At 37.3% G+C, this 24322-nt stretch overlaps 1 protein-coding gene across 1 annotated transcript in view; it reads right to left on the bottom strand.

The window, feature by feature from the left end:
* Window positions 1–24068, bottom strand: part of FAM241A (family with sequence similarity 241 member A) — a 150398-nt gene extending 126330 nt beyond the window's left edge. Inside the window, exon 1 of the mRNA XM_041124480.1 lies at window positions 24016–24068. Within this exon, the coding sequence (XP_040980414.1) occupies window positions 24016–24062 (47 nt within the window). The 5' untranslated portion in view covers window positions 24063–24068. The remainder of the gene's footprint in view (window positions 1–24015) is intronic.
* Between the last annotated feature and the right edge of the window lie 254 nt (window positions 24069–24322).

The following is a 24322-nucleotide window of genomic DNA, read 5'->3' as shown; positions in this document are numbered from 1 at the left end:
AGTCTTACATATAAATTTTAGAACTATGTGCAGGTTTCAAATGCCCAATATTTGAAATACACATACAGGGTGCACTAGACAGGTTGAGTGAAGGGAATTGGCCTTCTATTTGTATCTCCCCCAGATTTCTTCAAAGACTGGTCAATATCATTTCAATTAATCCTTGAGGCCAGCTTTGTAGCACAAAGATTCACTGGGACCAGATTCCTATCACCAATGATATTACCTTATTTTTTGGTAAGCACAATGTAACACCATTCTGGCAGAAAATTATAATAACATTTACATACAAATTCCCCAGTGCACAGTGTCAGCAATCTTGCCCAGGATCCAGCAATACCAGGATGTTACAATCAAGCCATACAGTCCTCTCATTAAATCAGCTAGCATCTCTTGCAGAGAAGGATGAAACCAGAGATATCTTCAGAGCCAAAACCTAAGGACGAATCTTATCTTACACTATCTTATAGCCGTGTTATTTTACAATTTTCAGTGAAGTTCTTTCTATAAAGTAAATTGAGAATGACACCCCTAGGTTTTCATTCTGTCAGGTTTTTGTCATTACCCTTTCTGATTTAACATACAAGTTACAGGTAGCTTGTATATGTTTTCGATACCCACATAGTGTTCTGTTATCAGAAGGACAAGGACACTTGTATTTGTATTGCTCCTTTTTTGTTTGTCTCCTCACTGTCCTTCCAAACACCTGCCACTACAGAGAAAAGGCTGTGAGCAGCATGCGTGTGGCTTAAACAGGTACTCACGGGCTGCTGAAAGAGGGCCAGCAGGCACATCTGGTGTGATGTACACTCACAACATTACCTCTGTTTGGCATTGCCCTCTATAATCGGTCATCATTTCTTTCATGAAACTCTGACCTCCGTTTATTATTACTTTTTTGTATGAGATGGTTATCTTTGCTTTGCACTGCAGGCTGTGTGCTACCATTCCAGGGCAGTGAGCAGAAGTCAGCTGCCCAAATGGCTTAGGCTTGTGCTGTGGCTTCACTGCTCTCTATCAGTGGATAACTGTGCTGAAGGATGGCTGCCCATAATGATCCCTTTTCCTGGGATGAGGGTAATGTGCAACTGACTTAAAACGTGCAGTCCTGTCATGACTGGCAATACTGGGAAAAAAGTGACCGACTTTGAGATACTAAGCTATAAAACAGTCTGGCAGGTGGTGCCACTGAACTGACCCCATTTTTGACAGCACATTATCTGTTTTCCCCATTTCTAGGCTAGGGAAAGAGGAGGGGAGCTGCTTTCATTTGCATAAATACTTTTTTAGTAGTTATGAACAGAAAATGCAAATCCAGATTCGAAAAAGTCTGTATGAAAAGTTTGATGTTTCCCATTACACCATTGCCAAACCATGGGAAGAGAAGAAATTAAGAGAAATAGAGCAACTGCTTCCTTAAAAGGAGTTGTAGTTGAGATGCAATTGTCAAGAAGGTCACTTTGATATTCTCCACCCATCCTCTGGTATTATTTATTCCCAGAAAAGACACAAAAAGCAGATTTAATGAACAGAACAAATGCCAGAAATGAGAATATGGCTCACTGTTTCTCTGGGATATTTTTGCTATAAACTAGAGACAAATACTTTTTACACCTTGCTGCTTAAAAAGGCATCTATTCATACCACACATCTTTCTGCCACATGTCAAACCTTTCCTTTCTATCTGCACCTGCCTAAGGAGGATCTCATGGAACTGGACTGTAATCTTTCTGTTAGTAGTTCCACAGCAATTTCCATGTAATACATTAATCGTGCTGATAATTTGCAGCCTGTTTTGAGTTCTAAATCTCTGTAAAAAAATGATGCTAAGTTTGGAATAATCAGACATTTCCAAGTTTGATTCTGTAAGTACAAACGTTCTGCAAATAACGTGTGGTATCTGCTCAAGCAGAAAGACAGGTCTGCTCAGCCAAGGAACAGGTTAGAGATATTCATAGGCAAAATCTAAACTTTTTATAGCCAAAGGAAGGCAGGATTTTCTCTTCCAAAACCCAATTTCTGAGAACTTCAGAGTCTCAGACTGGGTTTTTACTATATTACAAGTTAACAATGACTGACTCAACACAGAGGAAAGCCCCAGAAAGAGAAGTGCACATTTTCACTGATCATTGTACTGGTAATTTCAAATCCTACCTGTAGGGTTCATAAGCCACCAAGGCCAGTGCTCACTCTTATAGTGATGAATAAGCCATGAAAAATAGGCTGAATTTTAAAAGAAAGTAGTAAAGAATCAGTGTGTACCAGCGGGGAAAATCCCTCTGCTGAAGAGCTCTCCATCAAGGACAGTCTGTGCACGTTGACCACTCTTACATCCGAGGCAGGTCAAGGCTGAACTACCCATGGTTCAAGATGCCTATAGACATGCGCTAACAGGATGTTATTATTCTACTGCCATGTCTGCTTGCATACCTTTGATCTCATGCAGTTACAAACAATTAAAATAGATTAATAGATTTTAAGCCTAGAAGTGACCATTATCATCTTTTTAACTTGACCTCACATTCTAGTAAAGGTCACAGGATATTACAGTTTTATCCCCCAAAATGGCATTTGAACTGCAGCATATTTTGCATAAAGATGGACAATCTTGTTTGATTTTATATGCTACTCTTAACTAGGTGAAAAATTGAAATAGGAACTGAGCAGTGAAAAAAGCTACCAGAGCCTGCTACCAGTCTGTTGGGAATAAATGGAAGGATGGATACCGACAGCAGAAGCTAGAATGACAACAGAAAAATGGATCTGAGCAGGATCTTAGAAGCTAACCTACAGAAGCGTTTCCTCTCAGAGGCTAGAGTAATGCTATCTTAAAACAGTGTCTGATTCACTGAATGAATGACAGAATTCCTGCTAACATCACTAGTTGAGGCCACCCACCTTTTTTACACCATGAAGCAAGCATAAGGATTAATATATTAGGAGGATAAGAAAGGATTTTTGTTGTTGTTCTCAGGGCAGAGTTAAGGATAAAGATCATGATCACGGCACACAGGTAATCTCACATGCTTCACAGCCACAATAATTGCTCATGTAGACTTGGTTTAGCAGAAGATGTAACGATATGTATTAAAGTTGATAAAACGTGCTTTGAATCCTTTACTGAATGACTTTCACTGACCTCTCTTCTTCAGGGAAAATGTATTCATTTGTGGATAGTTTTCTATCTGCAATTAGGAAGGTTTAATGTGGAAGCTTTTGCAAGAGTGCACTTGAAAAGTAAGGGTTCAGTAATGCACTGAAGACAGAGGCTACTCATGTGAGTAATATTGAGCACACATATGCTGGATCTTGATCCAAGACCACAAAATCTTGTACTGTGCTTAAGACTATTGGATTTTTACTTTCTTTCTCCTTTCCTTAGGTTTTGTAATAGTCACTAATTCACACTGATTAATACTCAAGATACAATTTTGGAGAAAAGAGAAAATAACTGAAGTGCAAATAACCTTACCTGATAAAAAAGTATACCCTATTCCAAGAGCACTGGATATCACAGAAAGTTGTATGATGCTAGTAAACAGGAAATAAAAAGAAGGATGTGGATAGCCAAAGAAAATTCAAGTCTCATAGGACCAATACATAAACATAATGAAGTGCTGGTGGCAATTTGGCATTTCTTTAGCTTTGGGGAATAGAAGGTCAGGTCTAACTGTGCTGTAGAGAGGAAAAGGTCTGCAATGTGGGGATGTGTTAGGAACCATCTTCAGAGTTGGAGCTAGGGAATTAGTAAAAAAAGAAAGATAACCAAATAGTTAAACAACAAGGTAATGAATGACAGTGTTGTTTATGAAGGACTGAGGCAAAAAGACAGCCATTTCAATACAAGTCAAATGTACAAGATACGGAAGTGTGAATATACTGTCAGGGAAAGATGTCATTTTGAAAGAATAACAGCTCTGAGGTCAGAGATGTGCAACTGGTTTAGACAGAATCCTAAACTGAGATCAAGGTGAGTCTGCATTTGTAGGTATGCAATCCTTACGGTCAGCTCCAGAAACCCCCTATTTGCTATTAGCATCAGGAATCTGCCTTGAGTCATCTTCTATTTCTGAAGATCTGCAGCACCCAGTTCTTTGCTGACCTTCTGAGACACTTGCCTTGATTTTCTTCCTTCTGTAAACCGAGTCATGTTCTGCAGCTTCTATATCCAAACCCATTTCCTTCAAAGCATAACACTGTTTCATGTGGTAGCATACTGCTCATCTGCTCATAAGAGGTCCTTAAGAATACACAACCATATATTGGCCTGGAGCAAAGCTTAAGTGAAAGCATACATAAATTTACAGATGGGAATGGAGTGGAGCAGAAGGGTACCTTACCAATCTATGCCAAGAACACAGAAATGCAGTCCTCATAATACAATTATTACTATTATTTACTGATCAATGGTATTATGTATGCACTGGAGATAAATGTATAAGGAGAGAAAAAAAAAAAAAGTGAGATGCTTTTGGACACTTATGGAGGATGGTTGCTTCTCCAGAGAACTTCTTTTCTTAAGAATGTTGCTCAAGAATTGCTTGAGTTGATTGAAAATGGCTGGTCTCACTTTGATCTGTCCCTGCTGAAAGTTACCTGTGCTGCAGATTGCAGTAACTGGAAAACTGCCATCTTTACATTCACTTTGGCCAGTGGCTCTGCCCAGAGGTTGAAAAAACAGTCTCAGCATTTGTTGGTTTACCCTTAACATATCAAGAAAAGAATGATCATTCTTAAACCTTTTCTAAAGAGGGAGTATTAAAGCTGGAAGAAGCAGCTTTGTTAATTTGGAGATCTTCCTCTGGCCAGTCCAAACCCACAGGCCTCTGCCCCAGAGAGATCTGATTTAATTATTTTAGATTGGGAAAAACAAAAATACAGTTAATGTCGAGAACTGAAGTTTTCCTTTCTTTCTTTTAATAGGTGCATCAGACTTGATAGATGGCAGAAGTCAGAATAAGTTTCTAAAATATGTAACTAGAATTCATGCTTTTTATAGCTTGATCCTGTTCCCAACTAAAAAATCAAGAGGAGGTTTGCTGCTGACCTCTGCAAGAGGAGAGCAGGGCCTTCAAATTGCATAGTAAAATATTCTTTATTCCTTTCTGTTTTAATGTCTATATAGATGTAGGCTGGAGTAGGATGAAAGTGTCAGTTTTTACATTTAAGGATTTGTGCTTTATGAGCCTTGATATGTTAATGCTTCCTCTGGGGCTATTCTGGATGAGTGCATTGCACAGGTGGCCCACTGCAATTTATAGACACAATAATTGAACAAGAGAAATAAGAGACAAGAGTGTTTTCAGCACATGGGATGCAGCTGGTTCAACTACTTTAGCAGAAGGCATAACTTTTGTATGACAGAGTCCCTTTCTAAAACATAGGAAAGAGGACTTTTTTCATGGACAACCATGTGCTGCTTTTTGCACTTACCCTGCTTGCTTCACATACCAGAGCATGCTCTGAGAGTCACTTTGTCATGCCCTTAAATGAGCAATTTAGCCTACTATAATTTATACTGCTAAGAAACTCTTTTAAAACAAACATCTGTTAAACCAGGAGTTGACTTGAGAAATGCATAACTCCCATGAACTGGACAGTCCCATAACCAAGGAGCATTAAACTTAGCAAAATGATGACATAATGCAAAAAGCAAAGCAACTGGCTATTACAGTTACTATTAAATAAAACTAAGCTCAAACTAACATTTTCATTGCTCTCCTATCAGTTGTTGTTAACCTGGACTTTAATGTTGCAAACTGAATGTCTTGACATATGAAAGAAGTTTTTCTTGAGGAAACTGGAAGAAGATGTTCATCTACAGCCATTTGTCTTTCTGAAATGTAAAATTATGAATAAACAAACTACTACTACTGTTACAGACAGAACCTGCTAGGAAAAATTCTAAACTAAGGAAGGATATGGAGTGCAAATATGGAAGTATTTAGGTTTCTGCTTTTTTTAAGGAAAACACTAATTATATCTCAATCTTTCTGTGGATTTAAAAAAGGAAAAACTGTGATTTTACTCTATTAAACAGTAACAGTTAAAAGACGAAAATTAAGACTTGATTACCTAATAGCATGTGTTCTCATACCACAAGATTAGTGGTGTCTTTCAATCAGGGTTTGAGAATGGAGGCAAGAATCTTTTAGCATTTCTGTGATGCAAGTATTTTTAAAATTTATTAATTCATCTTACATGAAGGTATGCTGCCTTCAACAAATATTCCAGTAATTAGTGTCCTTTCTCATGTCTTGATGTATATCAGATACAATTTCTGGTTGGGATATTTTGGAAAATAGAAACTTAATTACTGTAACTCACAGTGCTTACTCACAAAAGCTGTTCTTATTTTAAAAGTTAATTAAATGCTATAGTTAGCCAATTAGTTCCATTTTATTCACCGCTTCTTCCTCTTAAAAAGTAAATAACTCATTGCTTAATACCCAGAAATTTTGTGTCTGCATGTCCTGCAACAGTACAATTTTTAAGTTCTCCCTGATTAAATCCAAGTTTATGCTATTGCATAAGGACATTTTGTCTTAAGGATGAAATGGGGAGGTGTTTTGGGGTTTTTTTTGTTTGTTTTGGGTTTGGGTTTTTTTTTAAGCATTCTGCTTTAAATTCTCACTCTCAATCTAAAGAAAAGGCAGAAGTACTGGCAAACAGTAAGCATTCTAATCTAGAAATTACATTAATGAGGAAAACACACAGATTGGAGACATTTTTCAGCACATGTGGGATGAGGCCATGAGTCACTGACTCTGGTGTACTTCTAGGTTTAGACAGTTGTAAATGAGCATCAGTGTAACTCATGTTCTTACCCCATCTGGAACTTAGTGCCAAGTTTCACAGTCCTAATTTTGACTAACTTTAATTATTATAATAACCACGAGGTATAATTTCTTCTGTCTGACCACAGTTTACATAAAGATAGAGGGGGACGGAGCCTATCATCTGGTTTTGGCATTAAGAAAGTACTTATGTGTATGCGTAAGAATTATCATTAAAATATACATTCGTCACACAGTCTTCATAAACTTCACTTACATCAACAAAAAGAATCTGCACACCAAAGTCAAAATAACATCATCACAACACTGACAGAGGCGGACGATTTACACACACTCCACCCCTCATCCCTTCACCACGGTATAACAACAAAACTTCCCCACAATTATTTAAAACAGATTTAAAACATAAGAAAGGTTACTGAAGTCCATGAGCTTAAACGTCTTACTGAACTGGGACTACAGACAAGGAACTGAGTTTAGACAGAAAAAAGCACACATAATTTCAAAGCAAACTTTTTTTAATAAATAAGAAGAATTTGCAACAGGCATGTCACGGATTTCTACAACAATGTGTATTTATAATTTTGTCAGAAGGGTTCCTGCATTATCCCATTTACTCCTCAATAGCAGTCTTTCCATCCTATCATTGTCAGAAGGGCAAGGGAGAGAAATTGATATTCCTAGGTAATACCCTGATAATCTACGGAGCTCTATTCCATACAATCAGGATTTCAGATTTGTGACTTTCTATTTAATACAGAAAAACAAATTATGCTTGAATTAAATGATCAGTGGGAATGATGCATACTCTTCCAGAGGCCTCTACAAATGTGATGGAGACTTGATAAAGGTTTGCTATTAAAACAGGAAGTTCAGCACCAAAGAAATGCCCAAGAAAGGCAAAAGGATGTCATAGTGGTAGGAAGATTACTGTTGTTCTATAAATTTCCAAATAGTTTAATTACTTTTGAGACCACAATTTGACAGAGTGCTCAAGCAGATGTCTACTGTTAAGCTCACAACGTAAATGACACCTGCTTTGGCATCTTGCTATCTATACAAGCTTCACTGGACAGAACATCCTTGGCAGTTACAGGTATAACTTAAACAATCAAAAGTTTCCCATCTGTCTCCTGTTTTTATAGGCTGTTCTCATTTCACAAGAACAGCTCTTTGCCACACTGGCCCAACTGGGCAGTAAATGCTCCAAATATCCTTGGCAGCTGCCTTCACAGCCATCACCATGACTTAATTTTCAGCAGCTCCAAGCATCTACCTTTTCTAACCAAAAGTAAAAGCCAGCCTATGTCTGCAACTCAGGCCACATCAAGCAGAAGAAAAAAATGTCTACTTCTTCATTTATTGTTAATTACTCATTTTAATTTTAATTAGGTGCTTTAGATAAAGGCTGAAAATTTTATACTTTGTAATTTTTCTGCTAGGCTGCAGGAGTAGGGACTACACTGACACGTACTTCAACTGGTACCACACTTAAAACCAGAAAATTTAATTTCTGTTATGTATTTACTATAATCAGCACTAAAACCACCTTCACCAGAAATAGTGATGACATAATTATGATGTCATATATCCGAGTGTATCTGGGTTTCTTTGAGTTCTGTACTCAGCCACAAACTTAGGCCAGTGCACGCCTCTAGTCTAAGAGTTCTAATTCTAAAAATAGATTCTTTACATTTTTCCCTGTATTACAGTGAACTTAAAATCCAGTTAAATGTTGTTTATAGAAGAGAGATGAAGAAAAGAAATTGCTCCATCTCCATGCATTCTTCTTGCTCTGCCAGAAAGCAAACAATTCTGCTTTGCTCATTGATTACCAAAATAGTTTCTTGATGACTTGTTAATTTGATAGGTCAAGCAATTTATTAGGTGTTTCCTGTGTTTCCAGCTACAGTCTGCATTGCAAGGAAACAAGTACTGTCTGTGGCATGGAAGACGAGTCTGTGTCTGATGAGAGCCATGTGTACCAAACTCCCATTTTTCATAAGTGCTGTCATTTTACAGATGTATGACCCTCTTCTCCTGGTTACAGAGGAGGGGGGGGGCTGGGGGAAGATAATGTACAGGGTTCAGTAGAGAAACCCTTGTAGGCAGAAACACAAATCATGTCATGCAAACCAGAACAGGCTACAGGAACATCACATCGCTTTGCAGAAGACAATAACAGATAGGACAGAGAAAGATGGAGTCTAAGATGATTAGGAAAACAGGAATGGTTAATGGATAACAGCAACGTGGCGCCAAGGAGTTCATTCCATGTCATAAAGATATGAGGCAACACAAACAGAGAGCAGGTAAAAGGTCTTTGAAATTCATCCAATCAATGCAGATGCAGATTTGTGTTCCCAGTATATTTGACAGAGAATAATACAGACTGTGGAAAAATTAATGTATTTCAAATTAAGTCTTTTGTTTTTGTAGCATCTCTTATTCTCAGTGTGCAGTATATCAACTCCAATTTGAAATTACTTTTTCGGTTTTGTTATTTTTTTTTAAACAGCTCTTCTCTGCAAATTCTAAGCACTTTCTTTTGCCTTCAAACCCAGGGTTAACATGTATCTTAGGAACATCATTTCTCTTTTACATCAGACCAGTAAGCTTGAGAAACAGTCTGAAACACATGGGAGTAATTCCACCACACTCCTCACCTCCTGTGGAGGTCCCTACTGTACTACTATTGCTGCAGAATTTGACTGGCTCCCATTGCACGGTGAAGGCATAGAGGGATCAGTGCCCCTAAGCCCCTGACCAAGAAGGTACTCAAAACTCTATTGCATACATATATGGGGCAAATTGAGATATTATACTTCCTCTGAAGATTTAGAATTAGTAGGGAAGACAGATTAATCTCTAATTCTACTCTGCTTCATTTAAAGCACTTTTTTTGTTTGTTTCAGTAGAAAATTACTCGCAAACCCTCAAATTTTGATTGGCAATTTGTGGCTGCCCAGTTTTGCAGTACTTGGCACATGTGTCACAAAGTACTAATCCTGGAAGAGCATTGAGAACTTAATTTGTGATGATATAACTATTCAGACATCAAGGGTTCAGCGTGTTTATACGTGAAAAGTGACTGGGACCAGGCTATGGCTGACTTAGCTGGTGTGTTCGAAGGGAAAAAAAATTCCCTGAAGTCCTCACTGTTCAGAAGCTTGGATCCCTGGCATGCACAAATTTGCAAGTACATTGTGGATCTTGTACAACCATCAGGTTCTCAGCAGAAAGCAACAAGAAATGAAGTGAGGGCATGACAGCATCTTTTGAATCAACCAGAATTGGCCTGAAAATCCAGTTAAAGAGTTTCTGCTCTTTCTTTTCACATAACCACTCCTTGTAAGAAAGGCAGTAGTGTGTAGTCACTGTGAAGTGACCATCAGTGGACATAAGTAATCGAAACCTACTAGTATTGGATAACTCCTTAAATCTAAATGACAGAAAATACAGGAACACAGCCAACAGGCACTTCAGTAATGTGCTTGTTTTCCACTAAATCATTTACTTTGGTTTATCCTTACTCAGGCAAAGATTTCATTGACTTCAGTGGAAATTCTGACTGTACAAGGAATGCAAAATTTTTTTCCTCCTGTAAACAGAGGTTCTCTGGAATTGCAGCCTGCACATAATAAACCTCTGAAACAATTCAGACCCATCATTCTAATTCACTGTGAACAGAGCTTCGGTATATCTCAGTTAACAATAAACATAGGCTCTCCTCCCAGTCCTATTGAAATCTATGGCAAAACTCCCAGCGACTTCAATAGGAGTTGTAGCAGACCCTGGGGCTTTCAAAGACCAGACGTGCGATGGTTTAGCATTCTGCCTACTCTAACTATAGGTCAAACCTTTGGTTTTGTAAAATACAAAAGAGAAAAAGAATGCATTTTCTGCCTGGCTGATGGGAAAAAAAGGTACACCAGCAGTAACAGGCATTTATAATAAAAAGTGCTACATGGAGACCATGAACCTCATATCACTCAAAATCAATTTTATATACTCATCCTATAATAAAATTCAGTCAATATAATGCTTTCCCACAGGTTCCAAATCACTAAAGGACAGTTAAGTAGCATCATTTGCCCCAATCAATTACACATAGAAGCTAAATAGATCAAAATAAGTTACATCTAACCTATTATAAAATAAAGAATGTTAATTATTGCAGAGTTAAGACTAGAATTGAACAGAAAATGATGTGGTTTGCTAGATAACAAAGTTAGGAAAACATACAACTAAATCTCTGTATGCCATGATTACATCACATTTGATAACACTGTCCAAGATGCTGCTGTTTATTCTTTAGATAAATGTCCCAATCAATAGATACATGAAGACAAAATAAGAGTAATTGAGAGGGTGTATTTGCCTCTCTACTGGTACATATCTATTGAAAGCAAATAGAATTCTCATCAGCAAAAACTACTTTGAGTCTAATTTGCAGTTTTTCTTTCTATTTATAGCTTTTAGAAACATCATGTCAGGGATATGGCAAATATTCAAGCATTTGCTTAGCTAAAAGATAAAGGGCTATAAAGCCAGCTGAGATATGATACACAAAACAAGGTTTAGCATAGTATACTCAAAACTGCAGGTCACCTTTCTTCAAGACCAGAAAGAAGTAACATGTCCCCCATTGCACAAGGGTTTATGGACAAAGAGTCTCTTAAATGCCTGGTTCTTCACATGATTTTTTGTCATTGAAAACAGATGGAGCAAATTCTAAAAGCTAACACCTTTATGCCATTATCTCATTCAAAAAAAAAAGTATTAATAAAGCCTTATAAGGGAAGCTTTCATTGTGCTAGGACCTATACAAATATATAGGCTCACTGTGAACTAGCAGTACAGAAACAACCAAATGCTTTTGATTCTCAGGGCATTTTAAAACACATTTCCCCAGGCAGCAATACCACTCCAGTTCAGTTTAACCCTACCTCTAACACTTGCTGTAATTGTCTGATGAATCTGCTATAATTTAGATCAGTAAAATTATCTAGGTTTAGAAAAACCAAAAGACTCCCAACTGAATCTTCCTCTCCCCTCATCTCACGTAAAAAAGCCTGAGGATTTAAAACATAATCAGGATCATTTCAGTGGCCTGGTTTATAGCCTGGCTCTCCAGACTGTTACCTCAGCACAGCTGAGGAGGGCACAAACTGTGATGTGGGATTATGAAGCTAGAGTAAAGAAGGACAGAGAACTTTTCACAGTGGCTTTGCCACTATCAAACCCATGAAAATAAACTACAACCCAAGTCTGCTTTTTTACTTTGACAAACTACGTACTAAGCAGAAATAAGCATGTAAAGAAAAGCTCAGCTCTGCTTAAGTCAGGGAGTTACTCATCATTTCAGTGAGGATTTCACCTTTTACATCTAACAGAATTTGTCTTTTTCAGTGCAGGCAGCTGAGGGTGATGGTATGCATATTTTCTATCAGCTATGAGTGCAGGGCTTTCCTTGCCCCTAAAGAAAACAGCTTCTGAAGATCAGACCCAAACATTCATTTTCTGTTCAGTATTCCTGGAATGTCCTCCTGCTTCCTTGGGCTTCTTAACTATTTGTACCTCACAGTATCCTATCTGTAAAGTGGGTGTTAAAATATCTATCTCACATGGCATTGATGACAATATTTATGCTGAGCTTTGAGAGACTAGAATGAAAGTTAGTACAGTAAAAATGCCTGGTTTTGTTCCTACTGTTCAGAAAAGCCTTTACAAAGCTAATACTTTGCATTAAGGATCTTTCTGATGGACAAGGAATGAAATTAGTGAATGGAACTACTGGTGTCACATCAAAAGAGACCCTCTATTCACCCCATCTCCCTTATTTATTTTTTGGCATTATCTTTTTCCTTCCTATCTTTCCAAGGCCCAAGGCATCAAAATTTACATTTTCTTTGCATTCTATCCTTAAGAAGGAAAGGAGGGAGGGAGTAGGAGGGAGATAAAAGGAACAAACAGCTCTAGATATCAAGCAGTGTAACCAATTCCTTAAAGTTAGTCTGTGCTTTTGAATATTTTATAATTTATAAACTGGAAACACATTATGCTTTGATTTTCAAATGGCAGCTGAAGTCACATGCCTCTCTAAACCTTCTAAGGGATAAGGAAACTGATGGAGATAAAAAAATATTCACTTGTTATTTTCAGATGATCCTGGTGGTGTTCCAAATTTCTATGGCAGGTGGTGTGGAAGGGATTTGGGAGGTGGTGGAGAGAAAGTATGAAAAACATTTGGAAGGATGCTTAAGAACAGTTTTCAATCCTGTGAAAATGGGTCCAGATTCTCCCCTTAATCACTAGACCACCACCATTACCTGTTGCTTTTTTAAGGCTTTATAGTTTTAATGGTGATATTAAGTACAATAGCTGCTGTCAGGTATGCAAAATCGTAAGACAGAGATTTTCTGCGTTCATTCAAAATTGCCATTTTATGATGTCCTACTGTGCTTAAGGGCCATATCTTTAATTCATTTGTGACAAGAGAGTGTGATCTGACTTGCCTTAATGTTCTGTAGTGCTCAAGGTAAGCTTTGTATTATAGTCCAAAATTCATTGCATTTCGTTAAGAAAGACTGCAAAGGAAACAATATACCACTGAAAGCAAACTGATAACACATCCATCTGAATGAGAAATTCAGCTATATATTAAGAGGGCCAGTGCCTACTAAGATGATAAGCCCCTCTATCTGTGAGCACACCAGAACAGAAGCCCTGAGCACGGCTTTACATGCAAGATGTGAAATAGTTCTGTCCCAACTTTCAGCCAGAGCGGCAGCGTAAGAGACAGGCAGTACAGGGATACTGTACAATTTCAGCCCTTGAATTCTACAACGATAAGGCAGACTCCCAGGATTAACAGCCCTGTCAAGGGTAACTCTCTGAAGTGCTTATTTGTTTAGAAGAACCACCTCATTTGTCATTAAGGAGTGATAGAAATGGAAACCCTCTGACACAATATCTGAAGTCTACCTGGATGTATGTTTTCTTGGTATCATAGAAAGCAGGAGATAAAACCTTGCTATCTGGTTTTGAAAACAGTATTAAAATGAAATACATTACTTGTTTTTATAATGTCTGGTTTCTAAGATATTTATTTTATTGCTTTTCATAGGAATATTGCAAGCCAACTTGAAAGTATGTACTTTCCATGATGAGCAGAAGTATACCTATAGGAACACAATCTTAAGTACAGCAATACAATTTAATCTTAAATTACCCCCCCCTTTAAGAGAGACAGTTTTTATTTTTACTTTCTCTGAACTTTAAATAGACGTTTCTGATAATGAGTAATGACACTTGTCAGGTAAAATCACAAAACTGATTTTTTTGGTAAGCTTCATTTACATAAAAAGTGAATTCAACTAAAATGTGTAATATGAAAAACCTGAACTACTCATCTAAAGATTTTTATTACATGGAGATATTCCATGAATGATCCCATACTGCAAAATCAGAACCCGTTTCTTTAGTGGCTTGGATTCCTCAAATCTGAGGTTTTATTCACAGCCCATCTTTCCTCTATATATCACTTAAAATTATGGCGGGGAGAAAGGGTCTAATAAACAACATCTTTTAAGAGCTGTCAATGACTTGTAAATAATTTTCTTGGAAGCCAGAAGACTAAAATGAGGATGGTAAGAAGCAATGGAGACTGAAGAATATAAAACACTACAAGTAGTGCTGGGAAGCAATCCCTCACTCCGTTGGTGGTCTTCTAGATACTGGACCTAATTGGATGTTAGGAATTAAAGATATCTTGTTCTGTCATTTTGACAACGTGTGTAGTGAAGCAAACTAGAGAAGCTCTTGTTTTGCCAATATATACTCCATTCAAATACATACATAACTTTTCCAATTCAGAAATAAACTGTCATTTGCTGTAAGGGCAAGCATAAGGTGTCAATAGAGTTGTGGTAGGAAATGGTAATTTTGTTTTGTTATCAGTCCCATGTTTCATAGCCTGTTACCCTCTGTTAAATGCACTGGGAACAGAAAAAAAGACAATCCAAACAAACAAAACCCCCTTGTATTCAGTGTTTCATTAATTTTCTCTTTTTTTTTTTTTTTTTTTTTTGCTGCTGAACAAACATGTATAGGGAAAACTATTTTAAGTGACCGTGTGGGGTATTAGCACACTCCTAACCCATATAGGAGCAGACTGGCAATGGAGAATTTCACATATTTCAGTAAGAGGAAAGAATTAGGCAGAATCACTGTCTTCAACACAATAATGGTGTGACTAAAAATACTAAATTCTGTCAATAACTCGGCATCAGAGTTGATGCTGGCACTGTTTTTAAAATTAGTAAGCGATATATGTTGTGTACGACATGGTGTCAGTCACCGTACGTTTGAAATCATCATAGATTTCTGCTATGTTTCTGATTTTGTGGGTTTTTTTTAAACATCTGATTACCTCTGACTATTCAAGAACTGCTCCCTTAGAAAGTGCTAATTAAGATACTGAAGAGTCTCATCTAATATTTATACTTCTGGTGTTGCACTAGATCATTTTGCAGTGCATGAACAGCGTCATGAAGAAGGAATTAGAAGCAGTATAGCTTTGAGCCTCAGATAATCCTTCACTGATTAGTGAGATTCGCATCATCACCTATTCTGAATGCACTCCTCTCAGGATGTTGATAAAGCCCTTCAGTATCACAATATGGACTTCCAAGCACAGCTACGGCTTTTCTACCCAATCAAAGTGAAACCCTCAGTTCACCTGGTTAAGCTAGCTAATCCTAAATCGGCTTTTAGATTGTCACTTAACAACTCTGAGGCACTCCAGAAGGATCCCACACAAATCCTGTGGTAAATGAGGCCTAGGCTGAGTGAAAATGAACAAACAAAAAGCTTTAAAAATGGACAGCAAATTCTTTATCTAAGACATATTTTTATTTCTTTAGAGTGAGAATTAAGATGTCAGGAGTTGGACAGTTTTGTTAAATTGGTCTTCAGATGATGATGTATGCCTGCTGAGATTTCAAATGATGACATATGGCTACATATTAAACTGCAGACTAATGAAAATAATGTGCAGAGGGTTTGCTGCTTTGTAATTTTTGAATATGTGGATGACTAATAATACAAAATTACAGGTTTTAATGAAGATTTTGAAAAGTTTCAGTAGTTCATACGTATTTGCTGGCTTTAAAAATACCTGAACAATCTAAATTTATTGATGAACTCCCCAACAGTATGTCACCATCTTCTGATGAAATTTTTACAAAAGTTACACTCCTATGTTAATGGCTGTACCTTGTAGGAAACGCTATGCTGTCAACTAATCCCTAGGGCTACACACTATACCAACAGTATTGAAAAACCCTTCTTGCTTTCAGAAGAAAATCATGTCCATTGTGGGCAGGTACCAACTATAGGCTGGCAACAGTGTGGCTGTAGCTGCTGATTGGCAAGCAGAATGCAAGATAACTCTTGCATCCGTTACTAGAGATGGACAATAGGTGCTGCCCAAGTAGGTTTGCACTTAGGCTTCTTAGATTTCATAGGCTGTGCTGTAAAATTATTCCATTGAATACACAGTGACTTGAAATCTCATACTGGAATTTGCAGTAAGGTAGTAATACAGGAAATATGCTCTGAAATTATCTTAGAATTAAGTGATAGCTGGAAATTGAACTTGTAACACAGAATTACTCAAGTTTTAAAAATCTTCCTTTTGCAGTGAAATGAGGGAGCAAGATTCCCAGCACTACCTGACAAGTGAAGGCACTCACAGCAAAAGCTATGAGTGGCAGAGAATAAAGGTCTTGCCATCTGAAGCAGATCACTCAACTACCAATGCCAGATTAAATAGAAAAAACACACAGAGATCTAAGTTTATTATCTTTCATACTGAATTGTTTAGAAATAATAAATAGAATACACAAACCCTATACCACGGTAGTTTATTTTGTCTTGTGGGAAGTTTTAACAGTTTCTGGGATTAAACGGCTTTCCCCTTCTGTGAAGGGTCTGATGTAAACTCTTGTACTGAGGCTTAAAGTCTTAAGGTTGTTAGAAGTTTCCATCAGTCAGTCTGTATGTCAATGGATAAAAAGTTGGTTGCTGATCTGACCTGTTCATCGCTCTCTGGAAAGATGCCATCAAACTACAGACACATTCGGCAAAGCTGGGGGAGGAGGGGGGAATGGGAGAATAGGGTTATTCAGTGAGAAAAGCGAGTTCCTCTATGCATTAATGCTGGGACATTGAGAGAAAGCCTTAGAAAACTCCAAACCAATTTTGCACATGCGTATGCTCATTTTGTAATTAAAGCTTCCACTTTATAAAACTCTAAGAATTACATACATTTGCCTGTTTAACAGAGGAGAAAAAAAATGGGCTATTTTTTATTTCTGAGACAGGTTAAAACAGCCTTTGTTATTTAACACGCTAGCTCCATGATTTTGCTGAACAATGTATGCCTGCAGAGTTACACATTAGTTCACTGCAGAACAGACTAGCAAAATGTCTAAGAAAACTGCAGTAGATAAAAATGACTGATAAGTTAAAGTTATCTAATATCCATTCACCTGGATAAGAATAATAGTCACAGCACTTTTCAAGTTTATTTTGAAATAATTTTTGCATCATTCTCCTAGAATTTCTGAAAGCTGCAAAAACCTCTCACTTAAATCTAGCGTATTATTTTTTTCTCTGTTAACATGCTATGAATTTATTTCCACTGATGCAGTAACCATCTTTTACGCTGAGACTGCTTTTCCAGTTGCTTAAATTCATCATTTTAGCTGCTTTTAGTTGTTTTTCCAAAGCAACAGTCTGATTTGCGGGTGTCATACCAAAATGTCTTTAATGAGATTCAGCATTTTCTACCACCTGACAAACTTAAGTTGTGCTTTTGTTTCTCACTCTTTAGATCCAGATGTATCCATCTCTAAATTTATACTTGCAAATATTAGAACAATCCAGGACCAAATCCTGAAGCACAGTATTTAGGCAACATCCTTTTTTTTTTTTTTTCAGCAATGGGATTCTTGCCTCAAAAAGAAGCAAGTAGGAAGGGATTGGCACTTTGTCTGCATTTTGGCAAAATACGTTTCCTGCCTCTAGTGATTCCCTTAATTCAGTTGCCAGCAGAGAGTATCTGTAGCAAGGATTTAACCTATAAATTGAAGGGAAATCTTATTCTGAAGCATCAGAAACAGTGGCTGCTACAGGCTACACCCTGAGATTAGGTTTTACTGCCCAGACATTAAGTTAAGGTACGTGTAGGTAGTTTAATGACCCACAGAACACAGGCTGTTCTTTGCATACCAGTCCTGCTCTGCAAATTTACAGGAACCCGAAAGCACTGCTAATTTACATGGTTTAAAATATCAGGACCATATTTAGAGGAAGCTGAAAGCACTTTTAATTTACATATTTAAAAATGCGGTGACCATATCTGGAAACGAATAAAACAAAAAAATAAGGTTGTATGTTCTGAAAAAAAGGCAGCTTAGCTTAATTGAGGGAAAAAATGCAGCAGCCTCTAGAGGTATTTTCACTGTGGCCGTATATCTTGAGGGATATTAATAGGCCTAACTTAGGCATTACTGTATTAATAGGCCTAACAAAGGTTTAACGAATGGGATCCAGCTCACCTAACTTAAGATGTCCACACCAGAGACTGGAGTCCCAGCAGACTACTGATTTCCTCTGTATAGTCTGCAAAGAGTTGTAGACAATTTTCATGTGTTACCCATCTGATGTATTTCAACAGCTATTTCAGACTGAGGTGGCCTGCACTGCACTTGCCTCTAACCATACAGACTGCCCGCAGCAACCAGTCTAGATGTAGATACCTGAATATGGTCAAATGCGTCCTACTGTGTGAATGCAATATTTTGTCTTCCAGACTAGAATGGACAGTAAGTCCAAAGACAAGTTGTTTGTGGAGGTTTGTAAAACTACCCTTCCATGCTGTATAGGAAGCTATAATAGCTTTGATAGCTATACTACATGGTCTGCTTTGTAGGCTACGGGAATCATAGCTCATCCCCTCCCAAGCAAAGTTTTCCTACAGGTGAGAGACTGTCTAATGCATGTGTTTTTGAAAATGGCATTTAGAGATCAGCTATACCTGTCTGGCATACAGCAGGCATGTCACATGGCAGAAGTTGATGATGAAGGTGCTCAGGTCAGGGGTGCGTCTTGTCACACCCTGTTTGTAGTTGACCAAAACAAGCTAATAAAAGTTAACTAGGTTAATTTTTATAGCTCTTTCTATTAGCTGAATGCAGAGTTTATCATTCAGGAGAAAGGTAGTATCATGATAGATGGAAACCAAACATTAAGCACAGACAGCACAAACAGAAGCCAAGCATAGGTCACTGGACAATCAAATCAGGCAACAACAATGGTTTAGGAGTGACTGGGGGCATAGTTCAACACACAGGACAAACCCATTGGTTTGTAGAAAGGAGAATATTCTTTTGAATTTTATTGATTAATCTTTTTTTCAGAAGGAAGAGTTGAGGAGTCTTTTGAAACCTGTCAACAATTCATTCCTCTTGTCGAATTTTCTAGAGGGAGGTGGAGAACTCCTATCACAAACCTTTGTGGTAGGTCACTCTGTGATGATCAGTATCTGATGGGGTAGAATAAGGATGTTACACAATGGTGTAGGTTATAAAACCCCCAAAGAACCTAGTACAGACAGAAAGGGTCAATATACAAAGAACAACAAAACAGCTGAAAAACTAGGCCCAAACCACGTCACCGAAAATGGTTATAAAACAAGGCATGCTTGCGTCTAATAAGATAGATGTTCTTGGCCTTGATTTCCTGGAAGATTTCCCTATACGTCAGTATTGAACCAAGCACTTTGGAATAGCATTAGGAATTTATATCCTGGGGATGCCATCTTTTAGAAAAAATAAAATCCATGTCCCAACCAGTCAGCACTTTTTTACTGCTTGTTCCAAAATTAAGTATCTTTATCTCCGGTCTTCAACAAATTCCAGATCCTGTCATAACTCAGTTCTCACTGCAGTTTCACTTAGATCTTCAAATCTACATTACAGTCCAGTTACATTGTGTATGAAAAAGTGATTACAAACTACCACTGCTCTTGTGGCACCACATCACTGTTTAGTAATACTAAATTTGCATGGAGCTGTATTTTGTAATACATTCACAAAGAAAGACACTGTAGTATGCAGCATGGCTACTAAAAGTATATTCCTGTAAAATTACCATTTACAAACCACTGTCAAAGGGATCTTCTGATTTCTTTCATCTGTTTTTAAATGTTTTATATTTATGAACAGACCAAGTATATGTGACCTGGGCTAACATGGTTTCTTCAATGGAAAAAAAAGGAAGAATATTACCATTGTAATATACTAGTGAATGAAAATAAAAGCCCAACAGGATCAGAACCTAGGACTGCTAATGTAAGAGACAACCACATTTACTAAGTCTAAACAGACATTTGTAGGAATAAACTGAATATATTGTCCTTTAACTTGAAAAGAAAGGAAGAGAAGGGAAGAGCGTACCATTATATTCAGGAAGCTGTTCTAGAACAGGTGAAAGAGAGAAAACTTACTGATGTCGATGCCAGCTATATCAGATGCATTTGACAGTTGCACATTGTCTAGTTTATATGTGCATTTGTGTATGCCGATATCTGTTTATTGGCACTGCATATGTTCCAGTTGTTTCAAGCAAAAGGTCACTCAAAAGTCAAAGATATGCCCAGTGAGTATGGCAGAAAATAAATTATGGGTTTTTTTTACACCATCCTATGGTTATCTAAACCAGACTATATTATTAATTTAATTCCAAGCTCCTAATTTATGGAAAACTTAAATTAAATCAAATTCAGTCCTGAATTTGTACTGAATCTAGAGCCATCTCCAGTCTATTAACAGTACAGAGGTGTCAGAAATGAGACATTTCAAGTTGGCGAGTTTTAACATAAACTGGATTCCAGGTGATACTGGCTTGTCTGGAAATATGTTTGAAAACACAGTAAGACAAAAACTCACTGGAAAATGAATCTGCAGTTTACTAAATCTTTGGCAAATTTTCCACTGACTTCTTGTGATACCAAGTTTTCTTGCCATAATTGAATGAATCCTAGGCATTCAAAATCTGTGCAACTTTGGTCTCCTTGTATTTGCATTAAAAAGAAAACGTATTTGTAGCATATATTGTGCAGTTTTCAGCTAAACAGACTTTCCAGAAAAATATAGATGTACATCCATATTAACGGACACTGTTTCTTTCACGTCTCTCAAGCCTGCCCTGAATTGCAGCCTGCCCTGAACAATTCTACCACATGCAACTAGGACTAGCTCACAGACCCAAATCTAATTCTGTGTCCAGCTCCTTCCCTCCTGCTTCAGCACGCTCCTCATCTTGGCCCCTAATAGAAATGCTACTAGTGGAAAACATAGGGAATTTTCACCTTAAAGTAATAAACCTAATTCTAACTATTCTAATAACATGCTAAAAGACACAAAAAAAACCAAACAAAACAAAAACCAAACACGAACAAAACCCAAACCAAAACAAAAAAGCACATGCCTTAGGATGGGCTTTCTAATCCTAGAAGAACTACGGCCAAATTTATCAGTTAAATGAGAACCCCCAAACTCCCAATTAAATCCATGGTTTGGGAATCTTACTACAGGTGCTGGATTTGTTGTTTTTAAGAACTCAAATTATAATTCTGAATCTTGCTACTTTAGCAATTGCAACATAAGGTTGTGCTGGGATGTTTTATAATCATCCTTTTCCAAACAATCTCATTACTATGTTCAGCAATTCTTGGAAAAGGCAAAAAGTCCCCATACATAGAACCAAAAATGAAGAGGATGACAAAAGATCCCGCCTGATTTTTCAAAATCTTATAAATAATTTGAGCTTTGGTTTACTTCAAACCCATTCTTAATCTACCTTAACTGTTTTGTTCATCTGTTTTTTCTAAGATACCACCCTCCCTAGTCATAATAAACAAGTGACCATACTGAACTGAGGAACTGTGAGAAGAGGATCTGGCAAAGTAAATAAAAAATCCTAAATAAGAACAAAAATATCCCACTACAGGAATGCAGAATTCTGTCTGCAGCACTGGCATGCTGGAAGGCTGAAGTGTTTTATAGGCAGTACCATATGCTAGAGAGTAGAAGACACTCATGGGCATTTTTATGAAAGCAGGGAATTTGCCTTTGGGAAGCTTTCATGTGTTTGTGGAAACTCGCAAGCTTCCCATCATTTTCAGGCATCTGTGATTTTCTTTCTTTTTTTTTTTTTTGGTAACATATGGAACTGTCACTTCAAAACATGCCCTTGCATCACTATGAAATGTATATTTCATTTCTCTAATCCTCTATGGGAGCCAGAGAGAAAAAATATTTAAAAACATATTGTATTTGTTGTGTAGTTAAAGGGATAGCTTGAGCTTCCTGTATTGCAACTTCAAACTTGAAGCCTCCTCATCAATGAAATAAAAATGGCTGGTAAGCACTGCTTTTGGGCTGTGACAGTTACCACGTCTGGTGCTTAAAACCGAGCTAACATCATAACTGAAAGCACAAAGGAACAGTAAGTTTAATCCATCTAGGATTTTGGATACAAATATCAGTATCAAAAGTCCAGGAAGAAGTGTGGAGAAAAAAAGAATCTGTTCTGTGATTTCAGAATATTTTATGGTGTATGAGAGAACTAGCCTTCCTCTGACTCCATTGTGTTGTGTATACGTTATACTTGAGCAATTTACAATATAATCGTACTGCAGAAAAGGTTTTGGATATGAAATATGAAGGATGAAACTGGTTCCAGGTGGAAAATATTACCAATGCCAATATGCATTACAGCTGCTAGGAAAATGTCCCACTTATCAACTAATACTTGAAACCAGTATTGCTTTGTAAAATGATTTTCTTTGAGTTCATTACAGAGCTCTGAAGATCTCTACATTTTTAGTTTGCGTAAAAAATAACAAGACACATCTTTCCCTCAATCTCAGCAAATTCCTAAGTCGCAGAGAACCTGCTAGCATAATATATGTTATAAACATATATAAACTACAGGAATGATTATTAGTACTTCTTCAAAGTGCCTCCAAGCCCCTTCACAGTTTTCAGATGAAAATACAAACTCATCCACCCTGTAAGCACACTTCTCAGCAAATATGCATATACTTGGAAAAAATTAGGGTTCTCCCATACTTCTTTTCCACTTGCAGGACAGAAAAGGGAGAAGCAGCTGAGCTATCCTAAAGTCTCAGACTACAAATGTTATTCGGGTACTTCAGAGGAGAGACACAGAAGTTGCCTTATTTTCCTTCTCACATGATTATGCCTATGATGCCTTCCTACATCATTACCAAGACTACATACAGTTCGCCATTAACAACACAACATGTCAAAGAAAACCGGTCATTAAAAATAGACCCCAGAGAGGGTCTATTTATTTATTATTATTTCATTCCATTGTTTTACACACTGACATTGAAACGTACTTGTCTATGTGAAACAAAAAAAGTATGCTTATTTTTACTGTGCTTATTCATTTGAACATTTTAAATGAACTCTGAATCACTCATGGTTAGCTCTGTACAAATAATTTCAGTGAAATAAATGGGCATAACAAGGTTGAGCATGTGTAGCATTATTTGCAGGCTCTTCTAAGTCACTAGTTCATAATGAGTCATCTTCATTACACCCAGAGAAATGCTATTGCTAGCAGAGTTTTGAAAGTACCTACAAGAATTCATTTTTGCCATTCAGGCTTAACATGCATAGCTCAGTCTTTGAACACACTGGGATGTTTATATAGCTGCACACATAATATACTGAGACAAGGTAAATCCCCACTTTTCTTTCTTGTCTTTCAGGTATTTTTAGTGGTTTCTTTGTGTTTGTCATTCTATTTGAATTTTGCAATCCTAATTCTCAAAACCAGCTGAAGAGTAAACAGAGAGGCTTTGTGACATGAAAAAAGGAGGCAGATGAACAATAAATAACAGATAATGCAAGCTTCTCTTGCATTTCTTCCTTTAAACAAAATAAATTCAGAGTAAAAGCTTTTCTCAGAAAAAAAGGAAATGCTAGGGGAAAAATGTGCAACATGAAATAATTTTAACTGGCTAAGAAGAGGCATTCAGTATCTTTGATACATACTCAAACCCCTTTGTCAGGATTTTCTCAGTGTTTTTTTGCTCAATGTCTGTGGGAATTACCTATTTTCAGTCAACATCTGCTGAAAAGGCATCCCCATGGCTCCCATCTCTGACACTGCAGTCCATTCTGTGGACTCTTGTCCAGCTTCTCCTGGGGCTCCCTGGAAATAAAAATCGTATCACTAAGTCAATCGTGCACTTTCTTTCTGTTTCTCTCTAGATGGCAGCATTTCCCTTAAGGACTTCCCTCTACATGAACATTTCTCACACAGAAGTAACAATAAGGGCTCAAGAAAAATACTGTCAGGGACCGGAAATTCTTTGCCATTTGTTTTGGGTTGATTTTCATACTTTTCACTGTTTCTTT

Source organism: Aquila chrysaetos, chromosome 1 (assembly GCF_900496995.4).
Source record: "Aquila chrysaetos chrysaetos chromosome 1, bAquChr1.4, whole genome shotgun sequence".
Taxonomy (NCBI): domain Eukaryota; kingdom Metazoa; phylum Chordata; class Aves; order Accipitriformes; family Accipitridae; genus Aquila; species Aquila chrysaetos.
This window is presented reverse-complemented; position numbering and strand designations above follow the sequence as displayed.